This window comes from Entelurus aequoreus, linkage group LG27 (assembly GCF_033978785.1).
Source record: "Entelurus aequoreus isolate RoL-2023_Sb linkage group LG27, RoL_Eaeq_v1.1, whole genome shotgun sequence".
Lineage (NCBI taxonomy): Eukaryota > Metazoa > Chordata > Actinopteri > Syngnathiformes > Syngnathidae > Entelurus > Entelurus aequoreus.
In genome coordinates this window covers 574,887-601,153 of record NC_084757.1, presented here as the reverse complement: position 1 = coordinate 601,153, position 26,267 = coordinate 574,887, and the positions used below count along the sequence as shown (strand labels likewise).

The window sequence follows — 26,267 nt, the reverse complement described above, 5'->3', positions numbered from 1 at the left end:
AAGCAACAATTAAAGCTTTTAAACTTATTTTATTTTTTTACTTTTTCAAATGAGTTCCCCGCACGAGGAAGGCGAACATTCGCCTGAACTGGAGGTCGTCATTCAGGTTGGTAAATTCCCCTTTTTTCAAGCTTATTTGACGATTTATTTAGCGTAAATCAGTGTTCGGCACTGCTTCTACTTGAGGAGATTGCAAAACGATTCATCGTGTAAACTATATTAAACACAATATTTATATACGTCGAATAAACCGTGTCAAAAAACATAATTTGGCGTTTTATTGAACGAGTTATAATGCTTTATGGATGTAATGCACGTCGTGCTGAATTTTCAGCACATTTACTCAAACAGTTTACTCAATGCAGTTTTTTATTTTTATTTTGTACTCATACTTAAAAATCACAGGTGAAATTAATCATTTTGGTTCGATATTGATGAATTACATCATTTTAGCCGCGACAAACCACACCGGAAGTTAATCAAAGTGTGCGTATCCACTTCCGGGTTCTGATGAAAGCGGAAGTGGCGAGGAAACGACCGTTTAAAGATATTTAAAATTATTTTTGGAGAATGATTAAGAGTACAAAAGCCCTTAAATTTATATCTTTGTTAAATTTTTTTAAAGTGATTTAGGTAGCCCTTTTTGTCTTTTATTTATTTACATTTTGTAATTTTTTAAATTTTATTTAATAAAAAAAAAAGGTTTTTATTATTATTATTTATTAATATTTAATACTCTCTGTATTTGATTTTGTTTCCTTTAATTGTTGTTGAAAGTGCCTTGACTGTTGAGTGAATTATAAATGTATGTTTGTTGTTCAATAATAAAAAATAAATAAATACAAATATTTTAATTATTTAAAAAAAAAAAAATTATTCTCAATTCTACTGGTTGTTGTTTCTTTCTTTCCCTCTTTACAGTATAATTTACAGTATAATACATCACACAATTTCATATCATTTCACTTTACATCATGTCCGAAAAGGAGTAGGAAGAAGCAAAGCTTATTTAATCCTACCCCTTTCCCACTTCAGAGTGTTTACAATTATATATAATCATTTACTGACCTTTTTATATAATATAACATCTGTGAATTAGTATACACAACAGTTTTGTAATATATAATTAATTAATTCAGTCATTATTAACATACTGAGATGAAGAATATCTTACTTTCAATAAGGTTGAAAGTATTTCTCATAATTCTTCTTCTTTGTACTTTGTCAGCACTATTATTTAGAACAACCTCTTAAACTGGATCATATCAGTACAATGTTTAACTTCTTTACTAAATCCATTGCATAATTTCATTCCACATACAGATATGCTAAAGGTTCTAAGTGTTGTACGTGCATACAAATGTTTTAAAGTATTTTTTCCTCTAAGGTTATATTTCTCCTCTTTAGTTGAGAAGAATTGTTGTACATTTTTGGTAGCAGGTTATGGTTTGCTTTGTACATCATTTTAGCTGTTTGCAATTTTACCAAATCACCGAACTTTAATATTTTTGACTCAATAAATAAAGGGTTTGTATGTTCTCTATATCCAACATTATGTATTATTGTAACTGATCTTTTTTGTAACACGGTTAACGAATGTAGCGCACATTTGTAGTTATTTCCCCATATTTCTACACAATAACTCAGATATGTTTCTTTATGATTTACTGTTATTGACTATTCATTTTCAATTAAACACGTTTTTAAAGTTCACTTTTCCCACCTAAGGCCACATACTGAAACATTGTATATGTCACATTTTTTAAAGGATTATAATGTTTTATACGTCCATACTAATATTTAAAGGTGGCGCTTTGTGTTATTAGTAGTTATTGGTATCAACATAGGTTTTTATTTTTACATTGTTTGCCGTTTGAGTTTATTTGGAAAATGCATACAACATGATACATCACAATTTCCAGTTTCTCTATTCAACATGTTCGAAAAGTAGTAGGAAGAAGCAGAGCTTATTTAATCATACCACTTGTCCTTTACATAGCAGTTGCTGCAACTTTTGTTCAGTTCCTGTTCTCAATGTATTCACAGTATACTCCATAAGTAATAACAATAAAAATAAATAAATAATAATTGGTGAAGTAAATTATATTTCATATGGTGAGATGAGTAAGATTATCTAGAAAATGAATGGATGGATGAGATAAATCCAGAATGTTTATCATGGTTCTTCTTCTTTGTACTTTGTAAACACTTTAAGTTTGAAGAGTTTCTTGAGGTGGATTATATTAGTACATTGTTTGATTTATTTGTTTAATTCATTCCATCATTTAATTCCACATACTGATTTACTGAAGGTCTTAGGTGTTGTACGTGTGTACAAATGTTTTAAATTACATTTTTCTCTAAGATTATATTTCTCCTCTTTTGTTGAGAAGAATTGTTGTATATTCTTGGGTAGCAGGTTATAGTTTGCTTTTTGTATAATTTAAGCTGTCTGCAAATTCACTATGTCGTGGAATTTCAGTATTTTTGATTCAATAAATAAAGGGTTTGTATGTTCTCTATATCCAACATTATGTATTATTCTAACTGATTTTTTTGTAACACGGTTAATGAATGAAGTGTACTTTTGTAGTTATTTCCCCATATTTCTACACAATAACTCAGATATGTAACACTAGTGAGCAGTAGAGAATATGGAGTGATTTTTGGTCTAGAACATGTTTTGCTTTATTCATTATTGACGTTTTTCTTTCTACTTTATGTTGTATATGTGCTTTTTTTAAAATGTTTCCCATTTTTCCCATTTGTTTTTTTTACTTGAATTATGTTGTGATTTTGCCTAAAATACAGGAAAAAGTTTAGGCAAGCAAAGATTTTTTTTTTTTTTTATCAACAAACATATTTGCAAACAATTGAACAATACCTAAATACAAAAATATAAGACAATAACACTGGAGATTAACAATACAAATAAAATAATACAATTATTAAATGTTATTACCTACAATTATTTTTGTAAAATAAAATAAATTTAGTGAAATACTACACACAATTCAGTTAGATTTATGACTTTGATTTATATTTAGAGCAACAATGTAACCATATGAGTAACACACGAAAAAATACAGATAGGCTATTTGTAAAAATACAAAAATTGAAGAGTCCTGAAAGTCCTGAAGTTTATAGTATTGATTACGTTGGTATCAATCGATCAACTACCCTTTGTATCAATACTACCGATAGTATACTGCAAATGGTTAAATTAACCAAGGTAACTATTGTTTTTTGGCCAAAATATTTAAAAAATACTAAATTATTTCACTGTAATCTTGGACAAAAAAGCATTAAATGTTTACATGAACAAATACAACACAAAAGAACATGGCATAATAAAGGGAAAATGCTTTTACTTGAAATCAATCACTTGTAGAAGCTGGAGGAGTCCATACTTGACGTAGAGGGTCGCTCAGGAGAGACCGAAACCATCCCAGGACATGAACCGGGCTCCGGAGCGATATCGGCGCCCGTCTCGAGACTCATCCGCAGAATCATCACCCGTAACCTGGCCGGTGGGGACAACTATGGCTACCAAACACTTCAATACAGGCCTGAACTGAATTGTGTATGAAATGATTTGTTGTCCTGGTGGCAGGTGATAGCTGTGAGGCCGCCAACATGGAGGACTACCAGAGAGAATCCAGTTCTCAGACCCAGACTGACGACAATGAGCCACCAGACCAACAGTGCAGCCTCACCGAGAAGGTAAGAATCACTTTTGCATCTTTTACTCTAAACCAGGGGTGTCAAACTCGTTTTCGCTAAGGAGCCGCATGGAGGAAAAATGTGGTAAAATCATGGCATGATAATCTAAAAATAAAGACAACTTTGTTTTACTTTGGCCCAAAATAGAACAAGCACATTCTGAAACTGTACACATCTCAAAAAATCCTCTTGACATAACACTTCACGTTCGCTAAAACATTTTGGGAAAAACTTTGAAGTGTCAAAAACACAATGAAGAACACAATACATTTAGACTTTGTCTCAAGCCCAGGCCTGGCCCTAACCAATCTGGCGCCCTAGGCAAGATTTTAGGTGGCAACACCCCCCCACATCGGCAGTGAAGTGTATATACTCACAAGAAACCGAATAGCTTTGTCTTTGACCTTTTTTTTTACTTAAAGAAAGCAAATTAACATATTATAGGAGAATGTTATGTTATGATTATCTTTAACCGAATCACAGCAGTGCTCAAATTAAAAAAACAGCATTCCCTCTCATGTGATATTGCTTAATTAACATTAATGATGTGCACTTTAACAACTAGGCTTACAACTATACCTAATATATAAAGGGGTGGAAAAGTGACTATTACCTGCAGGGCAAACATTAGCTAACCAGAAGGCAATAACAATGTAAACAGAAAACACCTGCTTAAAAGATCTAATACAAATGTCCCTGAGGAATGTAAGGTGGGAGTACTGTAATTACCTAACGTTACATTATTATTTTCCATAACAATTTAGCCCCCTCCACAATATTAACCCGACGTTAAAACAGAACTAGCTATTTATTGATTAGCAATTGCCGAATCATGTAACATTAGCTTAATGCTAAAAAGCCTATTGCTATCACATTCTGTAACAGACAAATAATTTCATGTAGGCTAACGTTACCTACGTGCTACCTCTGTCTTTTTCTCGTTTCTCCTCCTCTTCTTTTCTATTTTTTGTTCCCTGGGCACCTGACAGTTTTGGCCGTTTTGACATCTTGTGTTCATTTTTTGATGTGGTAAGAGTCATGATACGGGAAGGGAGGGGGCGCACCGTGCGGGGGTATGGGGGGGGCGTAATGTTGTAACAAATAATATTTCTATTAAATAGGCTTTACTTTGCATTTTAATTAACGTGGGATTATTTTTTGTATTTAGAAATAATAGTACCAACTTTTTTTTTTTTTTTTTCTCCAACATTTGTGGCACTGGCGTGGCGCCCCCTGATGGACGGCGCCCTTAGCATTTGCCTATACGGCCTATGCCACGGGCCGGCCCTGCTCAAGCCATTCAACTTTGAGTCACAGCCTATCCCCGATTGAACAAAAAAATAAATAAATAGATAAAAACTTGTAGGTATGAAATATGAAATTTGTTGTGTCCACATATTAATCCTGTGCCAACTCTTTTCTCACATTTTGGGGAAAAGGAGGGTGCCGAAGAGCCATGTGTTCCGAGCAGAAGACTGCTCAGTGGCCTAGTGGTTAGAGCAGGGGTCTCAAACATGCGGCCCGCGGGCCAATTGCGGCCCGCGAGATGTTAATTTGCGGCCCGCACCTTTAATATGAAAATGTTATGTTAGTGCGGCCCGCAAGTTTTATATGAATGCCGCTTGACAGCGTCATACTAGTAAACCCTCCCGATTTTTCCGGGAGACTCCCGAATTTCAGTGCCGCTCCCGTAAATCTCCAGGGGGCAACCATTCTCCCGAATTTCTGCCGATTTTCACCCAGACAACAATATTAAGGGCGTGCCGTGACAGCACTGCCCAGACAACAATATTAAAGGCCTACTGAAATGAATTTTTTTTATTTAAACGGGGATAGCAGATCCATTCTATCTGTCATACTTGATCATTTCGTGATATTGCCATATTTTTGCTGAAAGGATTTAGTAGAGAACATCGACGATAAAGTTAGCAACTTTTGGTCGCTGATAAAAAAAAGCCTTGCCTGTACCGGAAGTAGCGTGACGTCGCAGGTTGAAAGGCTCTTCACATTTCCCCGTTGTTTACACCAGCAGCGAGAGCGATTCGGACCGAGAAAGCGACAATTTCCCCATTAATTTGAGCGAGGATGAAAGATTCGTGGATGAGGAACGTCAGAGTGAAGGACTAGAGTGCAGTGCAGGACGTATCTTTTTTCCCTCTGACCGTAACTTAGGTACAAGCTGGCTCATTGGATTCCACACTTTCTCCTTTTTTTATTGTGGATCACGGATTTGTATTTTAAACCACCTCGGATACTATATCCTCTTGAAAATGAGAGTCGAGAACGCGAAATGGACATTCACAGTGACTTTTATCTCCACGACAATACATCGGTGAAGCACTTTAGCTACGGAGCTAACGTGATAGCATCGTGCTTAAATGCAGTTAGAAACAAAAGAAATAAACCCCTGACTGGAAGGATAGACAGCAGATCAACAATACTACTATCAGGAGACACCGAACCAAACACTGTAACTACACGGTTAATACTGTGCCGCCTGTCGAAGCCTAGCAATGCTGTTGCTAACGACGCCATTGAAGCTAACCTACGCCAGCCCTCATCTGCTCATCAACACCTGTGCTCACCTGCGTTCCAGCGATCAACGGCGCGACGAAGGACTTCACCCGATCATCGATGCGGTTGGCGGCTAGCGTCGGATAGCGCGTCTGCTATCCAACTCAAAGTCCTCCTGGTTGTGTTGCTGCAGCCAGCCGCTAATACACCGATCCCACCTACAGCTTTCTTCTTTGCAGTCTCCATTGTTCATTAAACAAATTGCAAAAGATTCACCAACACAGATGTCCAGAATACTGTGGAATTTTGCGATGAAAACAGAGCTGTTTGTATTGTGATACAATGTGTCCGAATACTTCCGCTTCAACCATCGACGACACGCGCATACATCATCATACATGGACGTTTGCAACCGGAAGTTTCCCGGGAAATTTAAAATTGCACTTAATAAGTTAACCCGGCCGTATTGGCATGTGTTGCAATGTTAAGATTTCATCATTAATATATAAACTATCAGACTGCGTGGTCGGTAGTAGTGGCTTTCAGTAGGCCTTTAAGGGCGTGCCGTGACGGTACTGCCTTTAGCGTCTCCTCTACAGCCTGTACAAACAGCGTGCCAGCCCAGTCACATGTTGTATTTGGCTTCTGTAGACACACGTAAGCAACTGCAAGGCATACTGAGGGTGTCCGTATAAACAACTTTAACACTGTTACAAATATGCGCCACACTGTGAACCCACACCAAACAAGAATGACAAACACATTTCGGGAGAACATCCGCACCGTAACACAACATAAACACAACAGAACAAATACCCAGAATCCCATGCAGCCCTAACTCTTCCGGGCTACAATAAAAAAATCGTGAGGGTTGGCAAGTATGTTGCTAGGGCGGTAAAGCCATTCAAAGAAGGTGAATTCATTAAAAGGTGCATGTTAGATTTTTTTAAGAAATCGTTTCTTGCGGCCCAGCCTCATCCAGTTTCTGCATCCAGTGGCCCCCAGGTAAATTGAGTTTGAGACCCCTGGGTTCAAACCCCGGTTGAGTCATACCAAAGACTGTAAAATGGGACCCATTGGCACTCAGCATCAAGGGTTGAAATTGGGGGTTGAATCACCAAAAATGATTCCCGGGCGCGGCCACCGCTGCTGCCCACTGCTCCCCTCACCTCCCAGGGGGTGATCAAGGGTGATGGGTCAAATGCAGAGGATAATCTCACCACACCTAGTGTGTGTGTGACAATCATTGGTACTTTAACTTTAAAAAGCGTCTGCTCTCCTCACTATCGCTATTGTGACATCCAGTGGACACATTTAGAACCACAGTTTCTTCCATTAAAACATTTCAACTCATTTTTATACTTGGCAAACTCATCTCGAGGCCTGCGTGCCAGACTATATCGGGTCGCGGGCCTAATCCGCCGTTTGACACATTCCTGCTCTCAACTTGTACTTCATCCACTATTTAGAATGAATCATTTCAGACTATCTCTCTTCTGGAGAGCATTATTTGCTCTGATTGGACGACTGGTGGATAATATTGACTGGAGACAATTAGATGACGGACTCTCAAGTCAGGCCAAGGAACACTTAGCACACAGTCCTGCACATGTGAGGTAATAAAGTTCCATATTGGGGAGCTTTGGTAAAAAGTCAGTGTTGTCTTTAACAAAGTGCTCATAGTGGAATATATAAATATATAAATATCTGTTCCAGGGTCAAACCGTCACCTGCGTAGGTTTCAGGTCACATTTTCTCTGCTTCCGATTGAGCATTTTTGTCACTACATTTAACGTTTTGCATTTATCCGCTAGTCAAATACAAGTGGTCACGAATGGCAAAGAGCGCAGATCTGCCTACACAAGCCCCCTAGAAGCTGCAACTTTGCTTAGAACATGCTCAGAAACTCTCTTTCATTGTTTGCCAAACTTTGGCTTCTTGGTGAAGCACATAAACCGGTGTTGATACCGATAACATATAAAAACACAAAAAATGTCTTACAATATATATATATATATGCATGCATGTATGGAGTGAGAAGAGAAAGTCAAAATTAAGAAATTGTACACAAATTGTAAAGAGGGAAAGTCACCTGGACAGTTTGGCACTTTTTTGAATGTATTCAAAGGGACCGTAGTCAGACCAATGACTCACCCTTTAGAGCACAGCTGTAACATACTGGCACTAAGCCTGCAGAAAATAGTTCTTCTCATGTTTCTCTATGTTTACATGTTCACACTTTACGCTATTTTCTTACACTTTATTAAGCATTTCTTTCATATTCCTTATTTTTGCACCTTCATTTCAAGAGGTTATTGTTAAGTGTTCAATGTGATTTTACAATTGTGTTTACATTTTTTGAGTGTTTTACTTTGACATTTCTTTTCCTTTCCGCCTTGATAGCTGAAGGGATTATAATCAGAATTAAAAATATTTACATTTAATACATTTTTCTTTTGGTCCTCATTTTTGATAGGCCATAAAATATCTAATTATCATATCAACTATCATGATACAATAATGCCGTACTTAGTCATTACTATTAATATTAAAACCTCTAAAGGCTTAGTGGCCACATGCGTGGACAGCACCTTTTAGCTCTTATTTCCAAAATTGTGTACACTACTGAATTGGGGTCTTATGGCCGCTTATGTGGACGCTTATACTGCCATCTGGTGGTGTCAGAAGAGTATAACATACAATGGAATTTGGAAAAAAAAAAGTGTAAAAATAAGCATTAGCATGTCACTAAACATGAAGTACACGTTTGTGTACTTATGGACTAAGTACATCATATAAAAAGACGATTCTTAGTTTTTATTCTAATTAGGGTCCAATAAGCCCAAATAGCAAAGATTTTTAAAAAAAGCATGTAAACAAACAGCTTGGGCCTTAAAGTGAGATGTCTCTTTTTTTTCTTGTGTGTTTCTAATATCTCTGTCACCAAGCAAAAATATGTTTTATTCGATGACTCAATGAATGGAAGTAACTTTCATTTGAATACTCGATCACTGAAATATTGAATAGCCGCAGCCAGGGGCGTCACTAGCTTTTAAGGACAGGGGGGGCTTAGCCCCCAGGAGATGTACAGGATGCGAGCGAACGTAGCACACGAGCACAAAACTTCACAAACGGCTAACAAAGACTTAGAAATTAATCATTGTTATTATTATTATTTCAGTCGGTTTATTTTCATTCTGTGTACAGTACAACAACAAACATGGGTTTGCACAGTGACATTTTGTTTACAGCATCAACAATAAACAATGACTTGCATGATCCTTCAAGATACACTGAAACACAATGAAAGTCGTGGCATTAGCCTCTATGTTATTACTTCACAACATAGAGGCTAATGCCACCACTTTCGCTCACAATACAATAATTGTTTGTTCCCAAATATTTAGAAGTTGCACAGATTACATTTTGGGCACATATGTGACTAAAATGGTTGTAAATTCAAGCCCTGGAAATATTACTTAATTACTTGAATTAAAGTAATATCTGGATCGGGATAATTTGGCTTGTATATAATATATATATATATATATATATATATATATATATATATATATATATATATATATATATATATATATATATATATATATATATATATATATATATATATTATGGCAAGCCGTTAAGGAAATTAAATATATATGGAAGTCTGAATAGAAATGAGAAACTTTTATATATACTGTAAATAACCAAAACTTAGAGTCCGTCTGCTGATCTGAAAAAGAGCCAAAGCTGTCAAAGAGCTGAGGGACCATCTTCAAAGTGCAATGCTGAAACAAATAATGCAAACAATAAAATGTAACTTCCAGGGCTTGAGATTAACGTAGTCCCGTCGTCCCGGGGACGGTAAAAAAAATGCACGGGACGAAATTAAATGCTCCCCGGGATGATGGCTTTTAACAATTTTTTTTCTTTTTCTTTTTATGTATTTATTCATTTTAAATTTTATATTAAATATCTTGGTTTTTTCACCCTCTGAAAATTCTAGGAAATGTTTAACAAACCATCCTATAATAATACAACAGCTATGAATGTAACAATACAATAAAACAAATATATTTAATGATGTTTTTTTCATTATTTTAACAATAGTCTCATGTATATTACTTTATATAGATTCAACAAGAAACACCAAACTTAAAAACTAAATTATTTACAATTGCAGACACAAGGTTCTTGTTCTGCAGTGCTGTGTGCTAATGTGCTTCGTACACCTGCAGGACCGCAAGCAAGGTCGCGGAGAAAATGCGGACTGGATTTTGAGTGATGTGGGCATTTTCTATATGAACAAGTCCAAGGACCGCAAGCAAGGTCGCAGAGAAAATGCGGACTGGATTTTGAGTGATGTGGCCATTTTCTATATGAACAAGTGGAATGGATTGGATACCGACGCACTAAAGGGACTCTCTACATTACACTATGAAGTGAGGAGAAACTGAGTGAATAATGACAGGTTATATGATTATTTATTTAAACTCATATTCGGGCCACTTTATAATGAATATGTCGGCATGTATGTGTAAAATTTTTAACACCAAATTATTTAGGGGGGCTTAAGAACATTTTAGGGGGGCTTGAGCCCCCCTAAAATAGGCCTAACAATGCCAATGGCCGCAGCCCTCGTTGGTGTCAATAAATATTTAGGCCAGGTTCATGAAGGCTCCCCTTGTGATGCCTTCAGGTACAGCCTGTCCCGCTGCGCTCGTAAGAAGTCGCGTCTCCTTTCGCTGCAGCAGACCGGCAAAGAAACAGCTCGTTTTTTTGCCGCCGTACAAAGCGTCCATTTGTGAAAACACTGCAGTCCTCCTGTTTGCTAAACTTGCCTTTTTAAAGGCCCTAGTATAAACGTCTTTCAATTAGTTTCTTACTTTTTGACCCACTTGGCAATAAATATTTTCCTCACTGCCTCTCTGCAATCCCTCATGTGACCAAAGTGAACTTTGACCTACTTTGAGCGTCCTCCGGAGTTTAGTGACACGTTGCGGTGGATTCTCAACCCGACGTGTCCGTATTGGAGCGTTGCCGGCACTGACCTCCAAGTCACACCGCCGCCGTGTGGCAGATAAACCCCCCGACGAGTGATTTCTGACACCAGCTGCCATTGGCGGGCGGTCCCTGCCTGCACGGAGGCCTGACCAGCGCTGATAAAGTCTGATTGGAAGGATTGTGTTACCGTCCCCTTTCCACTTTGGACCAAGCTCCTTCGTTTATGCTGCAAGTGTGACGGGGCACCGCCAAAATGTCTGACTCCCTCGAAAACATGCACCCAAAAAGCCTGACAGTGTGACTGCTAAGTGACAAACACTAATACTGAAGAACAGCCATGATGTCATAGCGTCACCTGAAACACTGAGCGTCCAATCAGCTTGCTACTCCGAGGGTGTTATGCTATCTGTGGATTGGTATGCAGTATTCCATCCATCCATTCATTTTCTACCGCTTGTCCCTTGGGGTCACAGGAGCCTATTTTAGCTGCATTCTGGCGGAATCCTATAAAATCAATAAACAGTCCTAGCTCTGCCCTGCGCTTTAGACAACCGCCGCACTAGTACAAAATCACGTTCCCATACCGGGATGATGGTGTTGGTATTTGTCGGAGAGTAATGAATGAATGAATGAATGAATGATCTTTATTGTCATTGTGCATGTACAGGTACAGGTCCAACGAAATTTAGGTTGCTTCCCTAAGGTGCTTTGCATTTAAAAAAAAAGAAGAAACCACACAATATACAAAAACAACACAATATACACAATATGCAATATGGCCTAAGACCACTTTAAGAGGCAATGTAGAAAAAAGGAGACAGTAACAAGTATAAAGTGACTGGTGAACTGACTAGAGAGGAGTAATGCTGGTTCCCAGTGTGCTGAGGGGGTGGGAGTCAGCATTTCCTACCTCCTATGCTGTGCAGCAGGCCTGGCCCTAACCAATCTGGCGCCCTAGGCAAGATTTTAGGTGGCGCCCCCCCCCCCCCACACCTTTTTTTTTACTTAAAGAAAGCAAATTAACATATTATAGGAGAATGTTATGTTATGATTATCTTTAACCAAATCACAGCAGTGCTCAAATCAAAAAACAGCATTCCCTCTCATGTGATATTGCTTAATTAACATTAATGATGTGCACTTTAACAACTAGGCTTACAACTATACCTAATATATAAAGAGGTGGAAAAGTGACTATTACCTGCAGGGAAAACATTAGCTAACCAGAAGGCAATAACAATGTAAACAAAAAACACCTGCTTAAAAGATTTAATACAAATGTCCCTGAGGAATGTAAGGTGGGAGTACTGTAATTACCTAACGTTACATTATTATTTTCCATAACAATTTAGCCCCCTCCACAATATTAACCCGACGTTAAAACAAAACTAGCTATTTATTGATTAGCAATTGCCGAATCATGTAACATTAGCTTAATGCTAAAAAGCCAGGTTACTGTCACATTCTGTAACAGACAAATAATTTCATGTAGGCTAACGTTACCTACGTGCTACCTCTGTCTTTTTCTCGTTTCTCCTCCTCTTCTTTTCTCTTTTTTCTTCCCTGGGCACCTGACAGTTTTGGCCGTTTTGACATCTTGTGTTGATTTTTTGATGTGGTAAGAGTCATGATACGGGAAGGGAGGGGGCGCACCGTGCGGGGGGCCGGGGGGGGGGGGTAATGTTGTAACAAATAATATTTCTATTAAATAGGCTTTACATTGCATTTTAATTAACGTGGGATTATTTTTTGTATTTAGAAATAATAGTACCAACTTTTTTTTTCTTTTTTCCTCCATTTGTGGCACTGGCGTGGCGCCCCCTGATGGACGGCACCCTTAGCATTTGCCTATACGGCCTATGCCACGGGCCGGCCCTGCTGTGCAGGCATTTTATTTTGGATTAAATATGTAAATAAATATGATAACTATTGTCCAGTTGGCGTGTAATCGCTGATTGCACAGTCCCGGATCGTGATTGACCGGTGGCTTCCTCATGTTGCATTTGAGGGAGTTTTTATTTTTTTATTATTTTTATTTTTTTATTATTTTTTTATTTTTTTATTTTTTTTTATTTGTATTTTTTTAAAATAATTTTTAATTTAAAATTTTTTAACTCTGGGCGATCAGAGCTCATTTAACACATGTAGCGCTAAATTTGACCAGTAGAGGGCAATAATGCTACACCTTAGGTTTAATTGTGATGAGTCACATTCATAATAACTTGTATTAATCTACTTGTTAATATTTCGCACTTTCTGCTGTAAGGCGCTTCCATCGGCACTTCTTAAACTTTACTAAGCACTTATTTTTTCTCTTGTTTCACGCTAGCTTAGCCGCTCGCTATCTTAGCTAATGTTTGTTTTTTCATTTCTATATGCGTAAACATCTGTAGTTTATTGTGTAATGTATCAACACTAAACCTTATATTTTGTTCATGTAAAATACACAATGGATGCCATACTTTTGTAATGTTTATCTTGTGTTTTAATTTTCAGTCTAGGTCAGGTTCAAACACTGATGACATCTATTAAACAAGACAAGAAGCAAGGAATTAAACAGAGACAGAATTAAATTTGGCTCAATGAGGAGAAACGCTTACACTTGTACCCTTGCACAGTGTTCCACGCTCTGACGAAAGATTGTACGCCTCCTTTTTTATGTGGACTTTCCCTGATTACATGGCAACAGCTGTTTCTAAGGGAGGGGGGTCGTAAACAGCCATCGCCTTTGATTACAAAACAGTTCGGAGAAAAGGTCGTAAAACAGTTGTTTCCCTCGGTCACAGAACAGTTCAAAGAAAAGGTCGCCTGGAGGGGAGTCAATCAATCAATCAATCAATGTTTATTTATATAGCCCTAAATCACAAGTGTCTCAAAGGGCTGCACAAGCCACAACGACATCCTCGGTACAGAGCCCACATCTGGTCCTGCTTCTTCTCCGCTTTGTAGTTCTCGGGTCAAGACAAAATCTTTCTGTGGATTACAATATATCAAAGAAACAGAACACCTTCATGTTGCTTCCCATCCTACACAGTGGAGTTTTACAAGCCTTTTGCTTGGTAGGATCAAAGACAGTTTTTGTCTGCTTGTCGGGAACTCGTGGCAACACAAAGTTTTGTGATAACTTAGATACAATTATTCTGACAGTCTATTTTCAGGAATATGTGTGAAAAAATAAAACTGAGGAAGGAAAATAATAATTTAAAAAAAAGAACATCAACGAAACTTCTGGAGCTTCTGTTTCTTCATACTGTTAACTAGCTGTACACGCTGGAAACGAATAGCGAGGGCAGAACAATGAATGTGTTGACTTTGTAAAAATAAGTAGGGAATACGCACTTTTTGACAAAACATCACGTATTGATGCCCTCGGACTCTTGAAAGTCTTCGTGATGTAGTTGAATAGCCGTGGTTTAAGCACTGCTGCCACCTAGCTGGAGTGTGGTGTATCATTCAAGCATGAACAAAGCCCCCGTTTGTGCTGTTCTGGCGTGTCATATGACAACATGTTTTCATAGTAGGACTCTCTGCTCTACTTGGCAATGGCCACTCACTAAACAACTTTCCCAACCAGCGGGGGGGCTCTCACTGTGCGAAGGGGGCAGTGCGTGAGTACGACGAAGGCCGCTTTGGGGCGATGGACATCCGCTCCAGCTGTGTTTAGCAATCTGACAGATAGTAATTCCCTTTATTAAGCCTCTCGGCTCGGGCCGGGCCAAACGATCGCAGATGTAACCCTTGGCATGCCGGCCAGATGTCCCCGCCGGAGCCACGAGGCTTGATCAGCTGCGACTGGAGAAGCGTCACGTGCTCGGGGAAATGAGTTTGGATCTCCCTCCGCCACATGAGCGCGGCAGCGATCTTTGGCCCCGACACCAAAGCCTTCACAGGGGCCTTGAGAAGCATTCTCCGCTTGCTCCTTGGCAGGCCAATCAAAGCGCCGACATCCCTTGAAGTATTTTATAAGAGGAGACAAATACGAGGAGTGGCACAAATCATAGATATCAAGAAATATAAAAGATAACTCAAAGCACATTTTAAGAGGCGGGGCTCTCTTCCACTTTGGAAACAAGAGCCGGGCTGTAGAAGCAGATACTCCAGCGTGAACCGGAACCATGGCAACCGTATGGAGCCGATCACCCACGTGGGATTGATGGCAAATTCTTTCTCGCCACCAAGCAAAAACCGCGCATGCTCAGGCCTCTTCTACACTAAGCCGGCTAAGGTTATCCAGGGTAAATCCCAACTAACCATACCCTTGTCCACACACACACACACACAATGGTCGTTTAAGACACCTCCTTCCCTCCGTCAGCCGGCGCAACGCGACCTAGTACGCATGCGCGGAAAATGCGCACTACATAGTCACCTCCAGTGTTGCTTTGTGTGCAAGTTCTTTAATGTAACTTATCTGAACAATATCCAGTGTTGTGGTATTTCAATTAACTGGAATCCAGTGCGCTGTGGAGCCCTATTGTAGTGAATCCATCATAAATTAATCAAATCTTTAAAGGCCTACTGAAATGAATTTTTTTTATTTAAACGGGGGTAGCAGATCTATTCTATGTGTCATACTTGATCATTTCGCGATATTGCCATATTTTTGCTGAAAGGATTTAGTATAGAACAACGACGATAAAGATTGCAACTTTCTGATAAAAAAAAGGCTTGCCCCTACCGGAAGTAGCGTGACGTAGTCAGTTGAACATATACGCAAAGTTCCCTATTGTTTACAATGATGGCCGCATGAAGTGAGAGAGATTCGGACCGAGAAAGCGACAATTTCCCCATTAATTTGAGCGAGGATGAAAGATTTGTGGATGAGTAAAGTGCAAGTGAAGGACTAGTGGGGAGTTGAAGCTATTCAGATAGGGAAGATGCTGTGAGAGCCGGGGGTGACCTGATATTCAGCTGGGAATGACTACAACAGTAAATAAACACAAGACATATATATACTCTATTAGCCACAACACAACCAGGCTTATATTTAATATGCCACAAATTAATCCTGCATAAAAACACCTGCGTGTTTGTTATGCTAGCTCCTAGCTCCTCTGCTAGCTCCTAGCTCCATAGAACACGCCAATACAATTCAAACACCTGATCAACACACACAATCACTCAGCCCAAAAGACCGTTCACCTAACCCAAGGTTCATAAAGCTTATATATTTTTAAAAAGTTACGTACGTGACGCGCACGTACGGTACGGTACGTGTTATGCTAGCTCCTAGCTCCATAGAACACGCCAATACAATTCAAACACCTGATCAACACACACAATCACTCAGCCCAAAAGACCGTTCACCTAACCCAAGGTTCATAAAGCTTATATATTTTTAAAAAGTTACGTACGTGACGCGCACGTACGGTACGGTACGTGTTATGCTAGCTCCTAGCTCCATAGAACACGCCAATACAATTCAAACACCTGATCAACACACACAATCACTCAGCCCAAAAGACCGTTCACCTAACCCAAGGTTCATAAAGCTTATATATTTTTAAAAAGTTACGTACGTGACGCGCACGTACGGTACGGTACGTGTTATGCTAGCTCCTAGCTCCTCTGCTAGCTCCTAGCTCCATAGAACACGCCAATACAATTCAAACACCTGATCAACACACACAATCACTCAGCCCAAAAGACCGTTCACCTAACCCAAGGTTCATAAAGCTTATATATTTTAAAAAAGTTACGTACATACGCAAAAAAAAGTTGCGCACATACGGTCAAGCGATCAAATGTTTAGAAGCCAAAGCTGCATACTCACAGTAGCACGTCTGCGTCTTTGTCATCCAAATCAAAGTAATCCTGGTAAGAGTCTGTGTTGTCCCAGTTCTCTACAGGCGTCTGTGTATCGAAGTCAAAAGTCCTCCTGGTTAGAGTCTCTGTTATCCGAGTTCTTCCATCTTGACTGCATCTTTCGGGAATGTAAACAAAGAAGCGCCGGCTGTGTACTGTTGTGGCTGACTACGTTCGAAAAATACGTCCATTTCGCACCGACAACTTTCTTCTTTGCTTGCTTAGCTTCCTTCTCCATAATGCAATGAACATGATTGAAACAGATTCACGAACACAGATGTCCAGAATACTGTGGAATTATGAAATTAAAACAGAGCTTTTTCGTATTGGCTTCAATGTGGAAGGCATACCCGTGTTCGCCGGGCTACGTCACGCGCATACGTCATCCTCAGAGGCGTTTCGAACCGGAAGTTTAGCGGCAAATTTAAAATGTCACTTTATAAGTTAACCCGGCCGTATTGGCATGTGTTATAATGTTAAGATTTCATCATTGATATATAAACTATCAGACTGCGTGGTCGGTAGTAGTGGCTTTCAGTAGGCCTTTAATGGACATGTAAAAGTACGCCATGTGACAAAGAACATTTTACATCAAACAATCTAGGGATCTAGATATCTGGACTGGACACTCCTCACTCTTTTGCCTTCACCTTCATTGTCCATTCCTTTTTGGTGACTTTATATACTCTGGACCTAGACGTTGAGTCCGCGACATACATGGCGGACAATAACTGATACAGTCTGCTTTGCCGGTCCAAAAGCATTCGCGGTTTTCCGTAGTCTTCCCTCAACGGCCAGGTAATACAAAGCACACGCTACCTTTTTTTATCACATCCACGGGAGCCCGCATTCTCGTTGTCTCTCCTTCGACAAATGGACGAAGTTTTTCGGTAAGTAGAATCACAGCTGACCCGGACATTGGAAAGTTCTCTTGCCGTCTGAGAAGTGTTGTATCCCAAATAGCTGCAATGGCTTTCTCTTAAGGCAGGGGTGTCCAAACTTTTTCCACTGAGGGCCACACACTGAAAAATCAAAGCAAGCGGGGGCCATTTTGATATTTTTTACATTTAGGCCTCCACTCAGGCTTGATCCCGGGGACCCCAAAGGGTTTTGGTCAAAAAAATATAAAAAATGTGTCATTATTCAGTATTATTATTTTTATTATTATTCAAGTTTTAAATCTCTAGATCAACACTAGGTATATCTATCTGTCAAAATAATGTTTTTAAAGATTTAAGTTGTATGCTCTTTTTGTCAAAGAAAACCCTGTTTTTTTATGGAAAAAACACAAAATATGCAATATTTTCCCCCAATAAAACTTTTAAGTGGAATATTTGAGATTATATAATAATTGGAGCCTTAAAAAGGTCAACTCATAACACCATTGATTTTAATTCATTATTATTTTTTTGAGCAATGACACTTAAACACAAATCACACTAAAATTATTGGGATCCAAAAGGGTCCTACTCATTAAAGTGTTAAAAAATAAATTATAATTTTTTTTACTGTTTACTTTTAACACAATAATCTCGAGATCAACTTCAGAGCTATCCGTCAATTCTAAATTTTATTGTTGTTTATGTTTTTTGTTTGTTCGTTTTAGGCGCTTCTTTAAAAAAAAAAAAACAGCTCAGTTTTTTATATGGCAAACACAAAATATGCAACATTTTCCCCAAAAAATACCTCAAAGTGGAATATTTAATGTGACGTAATTGGAGCCTTTACACTGATTTTGATTCATATTATTTTTTAAAGAAAGAAACAGCCTGCAAGGCAGCTTTGTGTTATTAGAGTAAACATTGCAACATTTTCTTGTTACATTTCACCTGTTTGCTCTTTTATACCACTTTTTATGTTTTTTTATTTTTTTCAATCGTATTTTTAAAATGTGCCGTGAGGCCGTTTAAAAAATGACCTGCGGGCCACGAATGGCCCCCGGGCGGCACTTTGGACACCCCTGTCTTAAGGTATTCATGTGTGATTTACACAAGCGTCTGTACAGATGGAAGGAGAAACACGGGCATGTCTGGATGTCTCGCCTCCATATTTGTGAATTTGTGAATTATATTTATATAGCGCTTTTCTCTAGTGACTCAAAGCGCTTTACATAGTGAAACCCATTATCTAAGTTACATTTAAACCAGTGTGGGTGGCACTGGGAGCAGGTGGGTAAAGTCACGGCAGTGACTAGGATGGTGGAAGCGGGGATCGAACCCGGAACCATCAAGTTACTGGCACGGCCACTCCCCCAACCGAGCTATACCACCCCAGTGGTTACCTCTGAGTTATGAAACCGCTTTATTATGAAGCTGGCTGTTGCGCGTTCTTTCTGACGTCACTTCCTGTGTGGTGGGCGGTCTTTCTGGCGTCACTTCCTCTCCGAACTCAGTTTGAAAACGATCAATGAGTCCATACAAAGCTGGAGATTCAAGAAATACACGGCGCACTTACCTGTGTAAAAAAATTGTCCGAGGAGGTGGACCTTAAACGATAGTTTAGTGTGGCTGAAACGGGGTTTAGGCTAAATAATTATTCGTTTAAGGCAGACCTGGGCAAATTAAGGCCTGTGGGCCACATGCGACCCGTTCAGCTTTTCAATCTGGCCCGCCGGACATTCCCAAATAAAATTTTTAGATATTTAAGATGGAAAATGTAGCTGCCATTATGATGTGCAGTGATGTTTTCAAATAACCTTAAGTCTTGAACTGTAAAAAGTATTTCAATGGTTGGAATCTGCGCTTTTGCATGATATACTAGTTACTATGGTCATCTAATTAGTTCCTATGGTAATCTAATTAGTTACTATGGTCATCTAAATCACAGCAGCTCAGACGAGGCACCAAGCAATGTGGGTGGGGAGCGTTTCCACAGAGTGTTTCCAGAGTGTCAGTCTGAAATGTGGGTGTCAGGGACAGACGCGGAAGGAGATTTTTACAACAAAGTTCTAAAGCTTAGTGATGTATCAGATATATCAGATTGTTGGTGGGGTTTTTTTTACCCTTCGTGCTCATATTTCGCTGTGTTTGTTGCGTTTAGCTTAATTGTAAAACATGTCGATCGAGAGGGGGTGTGACGTTCATATGTTGTCGATATTCAGTGTTTTATCGTTCATAGAAAAATAGAAAATTCCATTTAGTTTTTTAAGGCGGTCTGTCATCACGTTTTTAGCATTCAATCAGACATTATTGTGAGGTTTTGTATTAGTGTTCCTAAAAATAAATATACCGGCCCCCAGACACATTTTTTTCTCTAAATTTGGCCCCCGAGTCAAAATAATTGCCCAGACCTGGTTTAAAGGCCTACTGAAATGAAATGTTTTTATTTAAACGGGGATAGCAGATCCATTCTATGTGTCATACTTGATCATTTTGCGATATTACCATATTTTTGCTGAAAGGATTTAGTATAGAACAACGACGATAAAGTTTGCAGCTTTTGGTCTCTGATAAAAAAAAGCCTTGCCCCTACCGGAGGTAGCGTGACGTTGTCAGTTGTTCACTTCCTCATATTTTCCTATTGTTTTCAACGCAGCTAGAGCGATTCGGACCGAGAAAGCGACGATTACCCCATTAATTTGAGCGAGAATGAAAGATTCGTGGATGAGGAACGTTAGAGTGACGGACTAGAATGCAGTGAAATACATATCTTTTTTCGCTCTGACCGTAACTTAGGTACAAGCTGACTCATTGGATTCCACACTCTCTCCTTTTTCTATTGTGGATCACGGATTTGTATTTTAAACCACCTCGGATACTATATCCTCTTGAAAATGAGAGTCGAGAACGCGAAATGGACATTCACAGTGACTTTTATCTCCACGACAATACATCGACGAAGCTCTTTAGCTACTGAGCTAACGTGATAGCATCTGTCTCAAATGCAGATAGAAACAAAATAAATAATTCCCTGACTGGAAGGATGGACAGAAGATCAACAATACTATTAAACCATGTACATGTAACTACACGGTTAATAATTCTCAGCCTGGCAAAGCTTAACAATGCTGTTGCTAACGACGCTAAGGCTAACTTAGCAACTTAGCATCACAGAGCTATGCTAAAAACATTAGCGCTCCACCTACGCCAGCCAGCCCTCATCTGCTCATCAACACCCGTGCTCACCTGCGTTCCAGCGATCGACGGCGCGACGAAGGACTTCACCCCAACACGTATGCGGTTGGCGGCTAGCATTGGCTGGCGCGTCTGCTATCCAAGTAAGTCCTTCTTGTTGTGTTGCTACAGCCAGCCGCTAATACACCGATCCCACCTACAACTTTCTTCTTTGCAATCTCCATTGTTCATTAAACAAATTGCAAAAGATTCACCAACACAGATGTCCAGAATACTGTGGAATTATGAAAAGAAAACAGAGCTTTTTGTATTGGCTTCAATGGGGAAGCCATAACTCTGTTCTCCTGGCTACGTCACGCGCATACGTCATCCTTCAAAGGCGTTTTCAACCGGAAGTTTAGCGGGAAATTTAAAATGTCACTTTATAAGTTAACCCGGCCGTATTGGCATGTGTTGCAATGTTAAGATTTCATCATTGATATATAAACTATCAGACTGCGTGGTCGGTAGTAGTGGCTTTCAGTAGGCCTTTAAGGGGTTATCCGGCTTAGTGTAGACATAGCCTCAGAAAAGTAGCATCAGATTTACCGCCTGTCCGAGCACCCACTGGCTGAAATGTAGATCGGCGCCTATAGAGCTGTGAATATGTATCACAGTGGATATGAGTAGTGACATAATGAGAGGAGGTGTACGGTGTGGCATGCCCTTAGATAGAGGACTGGAGCCTCTCTCTCCTGGGTCTATTCCCGGACACCATGCATCGAGGACAAGGTGTGGGATTATGAAAACACTAATGTAGGGGGGCAGGGAGGGGTCTCCACAACAAACTGTTAGGGCCTCCTCCTGGGATGGAGCATGGCTAATCCAGAGCAGCCGACTGGGAGGAAGGCGAAAAGAAAGGCCACGATTGAATCCTTTGGAGTCCAGGGGAGATTTTAGCGCTTTTATGTACTTTTTGTCTTTACTTTTATGTCTCACTTTAAAACATCTTTTTTTTTTTTAGTACAATTTCACGCGTGCCACGGTTCATCTAGTTTGTCTTTTTGACGTGGTGTATTAGCACATTGAACCTGAAATAACACATGTGTAAATAACGCTTGTTTATTTGTTCATTTAAATGTTGACATTTGCAATCAAACACATGTCAGATGTTCTTTTCCCCCCAAAAAGGGTAACCTACAAAAATGATATGTAAAAAAAAAACACATGCATCAGGCAAATATTGACATGGAGCCACAGATCTCCAACACGGTGCAGCAATACACAAAAGCAGACAAAAGGCTCATCAATTATCTACCTTTCAGTCAAGGTTAATTTTGAGGTCCGTCCCTTCTACATATTTTAGGAAACTTCACAGAACAACAGTTCCACTAAAAACCCACCTTTTTAGCACAGCTTTTATCTAATTTCTCTGCCTTCTTGTTTTTAAATACCACTGCTTGCCTATCTGTTTTATCCAATACTTTCATGCTTTTATTTCTATTTTTATCTATGTTTCTGTTTTATCTAGTGTTTATCTAGTGTTTTTCATGTTTTCATTTCTATTTAAAATTTTTTATTATATATTCTAAATTTCTATTTTTTTTTTTTTATATATACTTGGTAGCACTTTGAGATTTTAACAAATGTAAAGTGCATTACAAATGTATTCATTATTATTATTATTATTATTATTATTATGTCAGCCTAATTTTTTCCAATTTGAATGAACACTTGTTATGATATAAATATCAAATGCGCCAGGAATGTTACGATCAGAGATTCATGCTGCCGATTCCGATACATCCATTAGTGACATCGGCCGTACCGATACCAATCACCTGTCATGCATTTTTCTATTGATTTTTGGGGAGTGCTGTTGACAGTTGAAATATATCAACACAATATTTAAAGTACTTCCTCCTTCTCTTTTATGACGTACAATTGTTTGGGCAAAACAAAGTCAAGAACAGATTAATTGAACTCAAGCAAAAACTATCTATTAGTCATTGACATACTTTGGTTTTTGCCCTGTGTGTGTGTGTGTGTGTGTGTGTGTGTGTGTGTGTGTGTGTGTGTGTGTGTGTGTGTGTGTGTGTGTGTGTGTGTGTGTGTGTGTGTGTGTGTGTGTGTGTGTGTGTGTGTGTGTGTGTGTGTGTGTGTGTGGGTGTGTGTGTGTGGGTGTATGTGTGTGTGTGTGTGTGTATATATATATATATATATATATATATATATATATATATATATATATATATATATATATATATATATATATATATATATATATATATATATATCATACATACACAGTTATATATATATATGTATGTATGTATGTATGTCTGTCTGTCTGTCTGTCTGTCTGTCTGTCTGTCTGTATGTATGTATGTATGTATGTATGTATGTATGTATGTATGTATGTATGTATATATATAGACATATATATATTTATATAGATATATTTATATATATATACCTGTGAGTGTGTGTATATATGTATGTCTGTATGTGTATATATATGTATGTATGTATAAATATATATGTATGTACAGTATATATGTGAATATATATATATATATATATATATATATATATATATATATATATATATATATATATACACAGGTATGTGTGTGTGTCTGTATGTATGTATATATACACACATACATATATATATATATATATATATATATATATATATATATATATATATATATATATATATATATATATATATATATATATTAGGGCTGCAACTAACGATTAATTTGATAATCGATTAATCTGTCGATTATTACTTCGATTAATCGATTAATAATCGGACAAAAGAGACAAACTACATTTCTATCCTTTCCAGTATTTTATTGAAAAAAAAACAGCATACTGGCACCATACTTATTTTGATTATTGTTTCTCAGCTGTTTGTACATGTTGCAGTTTATAAATAAAGGTTTATTAAAAAAAAATAATAATAATTTTTTTTTTTTTTTTTTTAAAAAGCTTCTGTGCATGCGCATAGCATAGATCCAACGAATTGATGACTAAATTAATCGGCAACTATTTACTATTTTTATAATCGATTTTAATCGATTTAATCGATTAGTTGTTGCAGCCCTAATATATATATATATATATATATATATATATATATATATATATATATATATATATATATATATATATATATATATATATATATATATATATATATATAGCTCAATGCAGCCCTTCAGTCAAAAAAATTGAACACCTCTGCTCAATGGCAAGGGATAGATCTGAAGTTGAAAGTAAAAAAAAATAAAAAAACTATAATATATGACTTATTTTTAACACTTTAATGACTGAGAGTCTTTTGGGTCCCTGGGACCTTTTAACATTCACCAAAATTTAGGGGAGTCCTAACGGTTTTTAAAAAAATATCCCAATGCATGCTTTGATTTTTCCAGGTGTAAAAAAAGCGCGATTTAGGGCGTGCGGCGTGCACTGCTTTTGAACGTACTTGTCAGGGTGTATGCACTCATGAGGCCACGGTGCAGTGAGAGGAAGTGCACTGATGAAAACATAGAACACTCTACAGTAGATCAGTGCACATGATGCACATCCAGTCATGCACAGCTGTTTCTCTGTAAGCACAGCTGCACCGTGTGTGTGTGTGTGTGTGTGTGTGTGTATTTGTGAGTGTAGAAAAACACAAGAAGCCAAAGCCAATGATGCACAATGTCCGTAAATTAGTTCAAATCTGTGAGTACAATGGTGACAAAGTGGTTGCGTGAGACTCTTTTTTTGTTTTGTTTTGTTGTTGTTGTTGCTTTGATTGCACACCCAAAGCAGAGATGAGGTACAGGAGGTGGTTGGGGGTTAGGGTCACAGGGTTGATTTGGAGGAGTTTGGATGGTGCTTTGGTGAGGGGATAGGGGGTGGGTAATATAAGGGAGGGGGTGGTGTGCTCCTGGGCCCATGTGGTTCCTATTAGTGAAGACAGGGTGTCTGGCTCCGCTACACAGTGGAGGCTTCACAACCAGTTTGGCTCGCGTGAGGCTGAGAGCTTACAGGACATTTGGGAGCGCGTTTGACATGTGACACGCGGTACATGCAGTCACAACGCGCAAAACAAGCGAGGCGCTCGCGATGACAACCGAGTGTAAAAAGAAGTAAAGCAAAACATCACCTAGTGGCCCTTAGAGGTACTGCCACAACCTGTTCACTTCCAATGTGACACCGATATTGCAGCCTCGACTATACTCATATTGATCATTACGAGGTCAGCACTAAGGATTTGGGTTGGGCAATAAAATTATAATGTCAGGTTCAAACACTGATGACATCTATTAAACAGGCAAGAAGCAAGGAATCGTGCAGAGACAGAGTTCAATTTGGCTCAATGAGGAGAGACGTTTGGGACTGCACGCTCAGTTACAATCTCCCACCACGCTCTAAGGCAGGGATGTCCAAAGCCCCAGTTAGACACAATATATGACTATTCATGAAATGCAAATGTGCTGACACTCGTGATATCGCCCTGTCTCTGCCCTGTCTGCGTCACGGCACTTGATGTTCGCCCTTGGCAGTCAGCAGGCCGAGTCTGGACACAAACACTGATACGAGACAGTGTTTCCCATAAACTGCCAAGATACCTGTGGCGGTGGGGGCGTGGCTACGGGTGTGGTTACCATGACATCATCGAGTAATTTGCATAATTTACTACAATGATTTGATTTTCTCTAAAAAGGCTCAAAAAATGTATACTTACTAATTAATAATAACAGTTTTGTTTTAAACGTTCATCCACCCATCCATTTTACAATATAATTACAACACTTTATGTACATATTTATATACAGATTTGAACAATAAGTTATTCACTGAAATATATTTATTAATTGTGGTTCTTACAAAAAATATATCTTATAAAATATAAAAGCTAAAATGTCTCAAAGCTCTGCCCCTTTAATTAGTGCATATTAAATAATTTAACTTTAGCCTACTACTACAACCATATTATTTACCAGCAACATAAAGTGAAACAGAGGCAGAGGTGTCCTGCCACAGTCAGTAACAAATAAACAGACAACAGTAGTGGTCAAATACAAATAAGGCAACAAGAGAAGTATCCTACACTTGTGTTTTGTAAAGTAAATCTGAACAGCCTATATGGGCATCTACATC

General features: G+C 38.5%; 1 protein-coding gene across 3 annotated transcripts in view; it reads left to right on the top strand.

Moving 5' to 3' along the window:
• LOC133644686 (rootletin-like) overlaps nt 1–26,267 on the top strand; it is a 145,077-nt gene that overhangs the window by 68 nt on the left and 118,742 nt on the right. For all 3 annotated transcript variants that reach the window (XM_062039376.1, XM_062039377.1, XM_062039375.1), the window contains exons 1-3: nt 1–106; nt 3,392–3,530; nt 3,614–3,723. The exon at nt 1–106 is cut by the window's left edge and continues 68 nt beyond it. In XM_062039376.1, the coding sequence (XP_061895360.1) occupies nt 50–106; nt 3,392–3,530; nt 3,614–3,723 (306 nt within the window). In that variant the 5' untranslated portion in view covers nt 1–49. The remainder of the gene's footprint in view (nt 107–3,391; nt 3,531–3,613; nt 3,724–26,267) is intronic.